The 10,550-nt window shown below is 37.7% G+C and overlaps 1 protein-coding gene across 1 annotated transcript; it reads left to right on the forward strand.

Annotated features, from left to right (window-relative positions):
* The first annotated feature begins 226 nt into the window (after positions 1–226).
* On the forward strand, positions 227–2,831 carry LOC111899860 (elongation factor 1-alpha). The gene is made up of 3 exons (XM_023895734.2): positions 227–384; positions 1,160–1,622; positions 1,710–2,831. The coding sequence occupies exons 2-3, from the start codon at positions 1,161–1,163 to the stop codon at positions 2,595–2,597; spliced, it is 1,350 nt and encodes a 449-aa protein (XP_023751502.1). The 5' UTR covers positions 227–384; position 1,160; the 3' UTR covers positions 2,598–2,831.
* Positions 2,832–10,550: the final 7,719 nt, after the last annotated feature.

The following is a 10,550-nucleotide window of genomic DNA, read 5'->3' on the forward strand; positions in this document are numbered from 1 at the left end:
TTTTTCATGGATCAATGTGGCAAGAATGGAACCTCTTATTGGCCCAAAACACAAAAATACGACTGAGGTTTGAGGGCATGAATTGTTATTAATGAGACTTGACAAGGATAATATCGTAATTAAATAACTCCTCTATACCTAAATCTAATAATAGTAAACCAAAAAGAGATGGAGGCTGGCTAGGGCATCACAATATGGAATCCACGGCTGATCCCAAACCCTCACCCGCACAACCGTCAGATCACTTCATCCAACGGCTCTAAAAAAACCCTAATCTCATACCTTCTTTACTCCACTTATAAAAACTCTCTTTGCAGCACACTCCTTCCATTCTTCATTTTCCTCCATCTATTGAGAGAGCTAGTCTGCAGATAATTCATTAAGGTCAGACCGATTCTTCCGTTTTCTTTCCCTTAAATCTAGTAGATATCGTCTGTATGCTTCTTTGTTTATTTAGATCTGTTTTGATTCTGATCAATTAGACCTGGTTTGTTGTCCGATGAGCCTTTTTTCTTTACATGTTTTTGCTCTTAATTATGTGTATACGAAACAAACTCTTTGTTGATTGATTCGCTTGGATCTTGTATTTAAGTTTGAGTTTTCGATTGAGTTAACACAACTGGTTTTGATTTTACAACAAAACTACTTGTATTTATTAATAAATCCTTTAGGATCTTTTAATTACCGATGGATTTTGTAATCTATTGATGAATCCTCGTAGAATTATTTTATTTTCCATGTTTTATCTTATCATGGTCTTGAGCTACTCGATTTGAAAAGAATTGTAACAGATCTGTGAAGTTCAAAGCAGCTAAACATCAAATTTTACTCTACTTTCTAACCGATGAAGTTGAAATCGTATTTCGATCTTCTTATTTCTGTTTTTTGAGTAAATCGTTTTATTTATCGTCAACATAAGTAAGTATATGCTGTTATTGTTCCAATTCATTTTTATAAACGTTTATTGTCTCAACTCTTCGATTTTGTTGTCTGATGAAACACATACAAAGTTACCCATTAACCTTTACTAGTTAGAAACGTTTTTTGGTTTAGTCACATCGATTTGCTGTTTTCCTTGTGTGTTCTTTCTGCTATCTGCTTCTTTTGAATTTCTAATTTCGTTGTGAGTTTCAATTAACAGTTTGATTTGTTGTATCAGGATGGGTAAGGAAAAGATTCATATCAGCATTGTCGTCATCGGACATGTCGACTCCGGCAAGTCAACAACCACTGGTCACTTGATCTACAAGCTTGGAGGAATCGACAAGCGTGTGATCGAGAGGTTCGAGAAGGAAGCTGCTGAGATGAACAAACGTTCTTTCAAATACGCATGGGTGCTCGACAAACTTAAGGCCGAGCGTGAACGTGGTATTACCATCGATATTGCCCTCTGGAAGTTTGAAACCACCAAGTACTACTGCACAGTCATCGATGCCCCCGGACATCGTGATTTCATCAAGAACATGATTACTGGTACTTCCCAGGCCGATTGTGCCGTTCTCATCATTGACTCCACCACTGGAGGTTTCGAAGCTGGTATTTCCAAGGATGGGCAGACCCGTGAGCACGCTCTTCTCGCTTTCACTCTTGGTGTGAAGCAAATGATCTGCTGTTGTAACAAGGTAATGAATTAATAATTATTCTTGGTTGTTTTGTTATTCAATATATTTTTATCTATGATGCTTACTGGTATGATGGTATTTTTGTAGATGGATGCTACCACCCCTAAATACTCCAAGGGTAGGTACGAGGAAATCGTGAAGGAAGTGTCTTCATACTTGAAGAAGGTCGGATACAACCCAGACAAAATCCCATTCGTTCCAATCTCTGGATTCGAAGGTGACAACATGATTGAGAGGTCAACCAACCTTGACTGGTACAAGGGACCAACCCTTCTTGAAGCTCTTGACCAGATCAACGAGCCAAAGAGACCCACAGACAAGCCACTCCGTCTACCACTTCAGGATGTTTACAAGATCGGTGGTATTGGAACTGTGCCAGTGGGACGTGTTGAGACAGGTATCATCAAGCCTGGTATGGTTGTGACCTTCGGACCAACAGGGTTGACCACTGAAGTCAAGTCTGTTGAGATGCATCATGAAGCTTTGACCGAAGCTCTTCCTGGTGACAATGTTGGGTTCAATGTTAAGAATGTTGCTGTGAAGGATATCAAGCGTGGGTATGTTGCCTCAAACTCCAAGGATGATCCTGCTAAGGGTGCTGCCAGTTTCACTTCCCAGGTTATCATCATGAACCACCCTGGTCAGATCGGAAATGGTTATGCTCCAGTGTTGGATTGCCACACTTCTCACATTGCTGTTAAGTTCCAAGAGCTGTTGACCAAGATTGACAGACGATCAGGAAAGGAGCTTGAGAAGGAGCCCAAGTTTTTGAAGAATGGTGATGCAGGTATGGTTAAGATGATGCCGACCAAGCCTATGGTGGTGGAGACTTTCGCAGAGTACCCACCTCTTGGAAGGTTTGCTGTGAGGGACATGCGTCAGACTGTTGCTGTTGGTGTGATCAAGAGTGTTGACAAGAAGGACCCGACTGGAGCTAAGGTGACCAAGGCCGCAGCCAAGAAGGGTGTCAAGTGATATGATAGGTGTTGTGTTTTGGTGATCGAGTCTTTTTATTTTCTGTCTGTTTGGATTACTAGTTTTGGACAATCTTATATTTTGTTGAAGAGTTTTTGGTATTGGATCTGGGAAGTTTCGTTATGTTGGAAACTTTCCCAGGTTTGAAGACTTTTGTTGTGGTTTAAATCTATAGTGGTCTATGGCATGAGTTGGTTTTTAAAAACATTTAAATCTATTTTCAACATTTTATCATCTCCTGGAAATTTTATTCTTGTTTATTCATTTGAAACGGTTTGATATTCTGTTTCGAATCTGTTGCCTTACAAAAATTTCATCAAGGAAAAAAGATGTGATTGTATATGGGGAAGGAAAGGGATTTACAATGCAGCTCTCCTACAACTACGAAGCTCAAATTTTTTGTAGCAAGAGACAAAACACCCTCTAAGAGGATCAGTCGAAAGTGGATATAGATGAGAATTGTTGAGTGGAAGGACGGTGATGGTATCCAGCTGTTAAAAGTGATTCGCAAATCCATTAAAAAAACCAACAAGAAGGAAAGTGGGAAGCATTTTCTGAAGCTATATGAATACATAAAACATAAATATAAAATTAAGAATATCAGCAATATGAAGCTAATTACGTCATTAAGAAAATAATAATGAATGTGTTTTTTTTGCTATTATATCTTGTATATTTTTGGTTTCAAAATTTGTTGCTACAATGTATGTGCAAAATTTATGTTGGCAAAAGTGCTTATGTTGAGAAAACATCCTAAGTATTTGATAATTGTGATGTTTTAATATGATATATAGGAGATATCCACTTTAAACCATAATTTTTTAGCCAAGGACGGAAAGGTTGGTCGAAACCAAATTGGAAAACAGATTTGACAGTCAATTAGGTTCTCGGGCATGTTTTCTAAATAGCTGTGTAAGTCGACTTACTCACCATTACAAAGGAGAGGTGATATTTTGGGTGATGTGCAATGGTATTGGTTCGAGTACACACGCATAAGTGGGTTTGACTTGAGTAGAGGGCAGTATCACCCAAGATAAGTTCATCATCGAAGGCTAAGATTTCCAATCAACCCATTGTTTGTGTTGATTAGTGGTTTTTGATATTTTTTTGGGGTTTTTAAGTATGAATTCTCCTGTGGAAATTTGCACTTGTAATTTATTTAAGACCGTAAGCTATTAATCTCTATTGGTTAATTTGACATTTAAACACTTGTATTGTATACAATATGCATGTGGGGTTGCAACCCCAAGATGATACTTTGAATGTGAGATATTAAAGTAACTAATCACCATCTCATTGATACTAAGTACAAACGACGTACACTTAACAAAGACATGTGATAAACTTGGTCATGCACTTTATTTTTTATTGTATATGTCAAGTTCAGTTGTCGAAGAATTTCAATATTTTATGTTAAGGTTTTTATGATATAAGGTTTTATGTTAAGGTTTTTATGATTTACTTAACAATTTGTTTGATAAATGAAAATCTTAGGTACACTAACGATTCAATTAACTTAAAATAAATGGACAAATCGATTTATATTATGTGATATATATTTTGTTATAATCAAATGATATATTTTTGATACTTTTTTAACTACACAAGATTGAAAATTTATATTCATTTGATCTATTTATATTAAAATTTAATTTGAAGCAAAACATACAAACTTATCTTGTGTACCTTTGCAGTTACTTAATACAAAATATTTGAAAATGACATACTTGTTTTGTCATTTGTCAAATTTTTAATCAAACTAGTTAATCAAAATTTATAATAGGTAGTATCAACTATGTATCTATTATAGCATTTATTATAGGTAGTATCAAAGTATGTAATTTTTTTTTGAATCAATAAATCTAATCTACTTCTAAGCTAACAACACCTATTTCACCTATGTCAACGACGGGACTTGAACCCTCGACCTTAAAGAGGGAGGGCACCACCACTATGTATCAAAAGTTGGGGCTTAGTTATTTAATAAAGCAGTTGGCATGTCATTAACGAGAGAAACACCAAATTTTATGTAAAGTTAACCTAATTTTTTTTATAAATACTCTTGTCACCTGGGTAGGAATGTGAAAATAAATGTAGAAGGATATTTAATTTCTCATAATGATAATAATTATTATTATATTAAGGTCCCGTTTAATAGACATCTTTTCAAGTCTAAAAGATTTGGAAAAATGACTCTTGAGGGTAATTAACTTTTGCGTTTGTACTCATTTGGTCCCTTTTTTGTATTCAATATACCATAGGACTTGTTGTTTGCGTTCTTCATAACCCTTTTGACCGACTTTTGACCTGTGATAGCCGGTCAAAGGGTTATGGTGAACACAAACAACAAGTTCGATGGTATATTGAGTACAAAAAAAGGAAAGGGACCAAATGAGAACGAACTCAACAGTTGGTTACCTTCCTGAGTCATTTTCCCCGAAAAGTTAAATGAAATTAAAGTTGCAAAATTATCAAAGACTGCAACCTTCTTTGGCTATAACGTATATGAAGAGCGTTTCAAAGGGATAACCTTGTTAAAACATGGTCTATGTTATGCTTACTGTGGTTAGCTGTCAACACCTCTTTGCAAAAGGAAATGACTGTGTATGAGAGGTATATTTATCAGCATAAACGTTTACCTCAAGGTATATTATGGTGATGTGTCTACAAAAGCAACATGATATTGTACATATTGATGTTGTATCTTATCCCATGAATTCGATCTTAAAGCTAAGTAAACTCAAAATTCACAACACTTGTGATTCCACTCGTTTGTAGACTTGTCTAGAATCCATGATACGATAAATCATTTGATTAGTAATGTAAATGTAGTCATGAAATGCGCCTGCTTAGTCAAGATTCCCCTAATAAGTATTCAAGTGCATTACAAAGTTGTACATGTATGAATAATGTTCTTTCGTGGGTTATGTTTTGAAGAGAAGCAAGAATGAATCTCATAAAATCATTAATATCAGTAGGAGATGACGTGTGATTTGCTATAAATGAGTAAAGGGAAAATGAATCAGGAGGGTAACCAACTGTTGCATTTGTTCTCATTTGGTCCATTTCCTTTTTTTTGTGCTCAATATACCATCGAACTTGTTGTTTGTGTTCACCATAACCCTTTGACCGTTTATCACAGGTCAAAAGCCGGTCAAAAGGGTTATGGTGAACACAAATAACAAGTTCGATGGTATATTGAATACAAAAAAAATGGACCAAATGAGTATAAACTTAAAAGTTAATTACCCTCAAGAGTCATTTTCCTAAAAGGTTTTTCTGGTTGAAAAGGCTCATAATCTTAACATAGGGAAGGACTCTCTTCTTAAGGCGGAGGGAGTAAATTAAACGGATGGTCACTGTGGTTAAGGGTTATTTTCACGTTTTGTCCATAAAAAGTTTTTTTTAACACAGACAATCCTCAAAACTTAAATTTGTTACCCACCTAGTCCCTAAATTAACTTTTCGTCTATTTTGCCGTTAAACAATGGTGAAAAGACATATCTATCCTTACTTTTATATTTATTATACAATTATTCTTGAAAATGAAACCCATCCCACCACAAAATATACCCTTATAGGCCCACACTCCATACCCTACAATCGATCAATCATGGTGTCGTATCCCCCTCTCAGCACCTCCCTTCCGCATACTGTTACCGGACACTCGAGACACCGACCAAACTCTCCGTAACTAGCCATATCATCACCACCAAAAAACCACTCCCACTATCCTATCCCCAATCTCGTCACCAAAAATTTCGATTTTTATATTATATAACCATTATTCATAACAATATTATAAACCATAGTGAAAACATAGTATATCAAATAACATCCAAAAACATCAGAGTCATGTAAAATGCGGAACAATGTGGTGTGTGCAATGCAGTCGTCCTGAGCTCTTCCCCTTCGAACCAGAAGTACCTAAAACATAAACTCAAAACCGTAAACACAAGGTTTAGTGAGTTCCCCAAAATACCAAATACCATACATATTAAACATATAGTGGGTCCCACTCGTCATCGGGCCCCACTCGGAATAGATATGCCAGTCATCGACCACGCCCGGTATACATACAAACACATAAACACATGCAAGAATCACAAAGATAAATAACATACAATATAATCATCAGGCCCCGCTCGATAAATATCAGTAAACATACATGCAAGGTAACACATATAACTAGCATTTTAATCATAATAAACCATGGGCCGATATTGGTGCCTTCGACCCACCAAACACAGTAAGGAAACTCACCTTAAGCTGTTGAATATCTCAGATAAAATCTCAGAGTGCTGATCCAGTTAATGATTCGTCTACAATCCATGACTGGAACCCTGGTCCGATGTCTAACCCTCACGGTAAAAGTCCATTTTACGCTTTCCTCACTTGGCCAACAATCCAAGGCCCAATCCACTAGCACAAAAAGCCCAATATGACCCAACTTCCTAATTGGGCCCAAAACCCATCATGGGCCTACTTCCAAGAAGGCCCAAAACCTAAGTAGCATCCAAAGCTCCAAATGGGCCCAAGCACAATAAGGCCTAAAGTCAGAAAACTAGTGGCCCATTAAGGCCCCAAAGCCCAAAACAGCGTCTCACGTCGTGACCAGTCCTTGGTCACGTCGTGAGACGTGTCCGTTCGGATTATGGGACCCACTTCTGATTCAGACGACTCAACGGGGATGACGACTCATGCTCACATCGTGAGACCTTATGTTTCACGTCATGAGGACGGTCTGAAGCAAAACTAACATTCCAATGATCTTAATTAGTCCATCCCTCAATTTCGACTCCTATAGAGGCTTAAAGGGAGCCTAATGGTCCATAAAAATGCTTGCTTTATAGAATTGCATGCACCATGCATTTCCTTTCACCATTTTAGGTCAAAGTGCAAATATGGCTTCAAGTTCTCATGTAAGCTCTATTAGTCCACCAAATCCCATATCTGAATGATATAAGACTCAAAAGACCATTTGAATCCATAAAGTTGCTAACTTTATGAATCTATGATACGTGAAATATATACTAGTTTTAATCCTACTAATCTAGACAAAAACTAACACACGATAGGCAGTGTACCTAATCAAATAACAGTTTAGCGCAGGTAAGTAGGGTATAGAACACATGGAACAATAATGATAATTAAAATTACTGCTAATGTTAACTAATTTAAAAAATGATTAAAAGGGGGGTATTTCTCTAGTTTTACAAGACTAGAAACTTAAATAAATAATCAAACACTTAACAAGGAATCAGTTGACAACAAATTAAGGAACACAAGACGATTTGAATCAAGAATTAATATAAAAGAGACTTCCATTTATATACGATTCACATACTCTTATGGTTGATTTCGTGGAATCTGAAATGGATTAATATGTCATCAATTACCGATTTATAATGTGATTAGATTAATGTTCACTAAACTAATCCTTTAGCAAACAAGTTAATTCAAATAGTGATCAATTGATTAAACTAATAAGTTCACTAGTATTAAGTTCGAATCATGCAAGACTTATAATGGTGATTAATTCAATTTGTTGATTAAATTAATTTCATATATGGTTGCTCGTCATATTTAACTCATACATCAATTTACTTATTTTTCTTATTATTCCTAGGTTTTGTTCAAAACACTAGTCTTACAATCTTGATGGTCACAAAACTATAAGATTCAAGCAATCAAGAAAGATATTCATACAATCACAATTAACTTAGTAATTAACAAAAAAATAACGATCGTTAACATATAAGATTCAAGCAATCAAGAAAGATATTCATACAATCTCAATTAACTTGGTAATTAACAGAAAAATAACTATCATTAACATATAAGGTTTTTTTTTAACAAGCTAGCATGATAAATAATCAAATCAACATATTCTAAAACCACAAAATCAACACATAGTTGTAAGATCCTCTACTCTAAACCAAAGTTAGGTTTTTACCCCATGACTTCAGCAGATACAATCATAGAAATGAAATTCACTCTTGCAAATGTAACATCCGAAAAATACAAGCCAAAAATTTCATTTTTAAAACATATACTTAGTAAAGCATTTAGAAATAAAAGCGTCGCCGATCATAACATTTCATAAAAGATATCACATGTCTGGAAAAATTTTTCATAAACATAATAATGTCAGAGTACAAATCCCCAGGAAGATCTCATAGTGTGGAATACGAGGCATGTGTGTGATGGGCGGCTACCGCGCCAGATCCTTCCCCTTCGAAGAATAGGTACCTGAAACCAAAACTGAAAACTGTAAGCACGAGGCTTAGTGAGTTCCCCCATAATACCTCATACCATACAAACATACAATGAACAGCTAGGAGATACGAGCCTCGCCCACACTCATGAAGATACGGGCCTCGCCTACACTCCGCTAGCTGGGAGATACAGGCCTCGCGCACACTCCGCTATCTGAGAGATACGGGCCTCGCCCACAATCCACTATCAGAGAGATACGGGCCTCGCCCACACTCAGCTGCTAATCCATGACATACAAGTATCACACAGACAACGAGTATAGACAAATCTATCATACTGACATATATCATAATCAAACTCGACCATGAGATACGGGCTCTGCCCACACTCTGACACTAGCATATCATCTAATCGGGCCAGCCTTGGTGCCTTAGACCCGTTACTGCTAGAAGGAAACTCACCTCGAAGAGTAGCTACCGAAAGTCCGACTACTAGACGCCTGACTGCTGCACCGGTAATCCTCCGGCTACAAACCCATACACATAGATTAGCCACTCATAAATACCCTTAGGTCAATTGAATGGCCCATCCCTGGTCCAAGGTCAACTCCTAGTTGACTGGACTCGCCGAGTCCTTCTCCAACTAACCCGGTCCTACTCGCCAAGTCTCTCTTTCCACTCACTGAGTCACCCCTGACTCACTACTCGAGACTATGGAACCGACTCGTGACCCGACTCGCCGAGTCCGAGAGCAACTCGCCGAGTGCCACGAGTAGATCTCCCACTCGCTTCCAATCCTCACCAGAACATCCCGTAAGAGGATTTGGGGTTTTGGGACTACGTTACACAGCTAATTCTGCGTGCAGATACGAAGGGTTGGACCTTTAACACTTAAACCCTTCCTATTCAGTGAAAGTTCATATGACTCACCGAGTTTGAAGAACAACTTGGCGAGCTACAGGCAATCTTCATAGGACTCGCCGAGTTGTTCATCTAACTCACCGAGTCTAAGACCATCTTCATAGAACTCGCCGAGTTCCACTTTGGGACTCGCCGAGTACCTTCGACCCACTTCCCATACAGACCAAAACTGAGACATGCAACGCTTCTAACCCATAGATCTATGCTCCTAGAGCATGCTTATCACGTAAAGTTGCAAACTTTACGTGCATGCATGGCCCTATGAGCTCAAGAAGGCAAATCCAAGCTCTTTAAGGGGTCATACACTCAATAGGGACCTCAATAATCCCAACCACAGAGACTTTATACTTCTAGGATGTCGATAAGATCCCAATCTGAAGTCCTTTTAGAACTTAAAGCATAAATACATGGAATTTGAGGTTTTAGGGCTTGAAACCACTAATTTGGGACAAAAAGGGGATCTAATGAACTAATGATCAAGGTAAGAACTTTTCTACCTGAGTGGAAGCTTCTCACAGTGTAGATTCCGGATCTACATCCCCTCCTTGCACACTTCAACCTCCTCTTCCTTCCTCTAAGCTCCAAACCTTCTCCACAAAGCCAAAATCAATCTCAAGAGCAATATGGGGCTAGGGTTTCTTTCTACAGTTCTCTAGAAGTGTTAGGGACTAAGGAGGTCAAGTTAGAGCGTTTAAATAGGGTGCAAACGCCCGAATTAGGGTTTTTGTCCAAACAGGGTCTACTCGCCGAGTCCGGGGACCGACTCGCCGAGTACAAAGTTCAAACCTCGCGCCTTATACCGCTCCTACTCGGC

Source organism: Lactuca sativa, chromosome 2 (genome assembly GCF_002870075.4).
Source record: "Lactuca sativa cultivar Salinas chromosome 2, Lsat_Salinas_v11, whole genome shotgun sequence".
NCBI classification, from domain to species: Eukaryota; Viridiplantae; Streptophyta; class Magnoliopsida; order Asterales; family Asteraceae; genus Lactuca; species Lactuca sativa.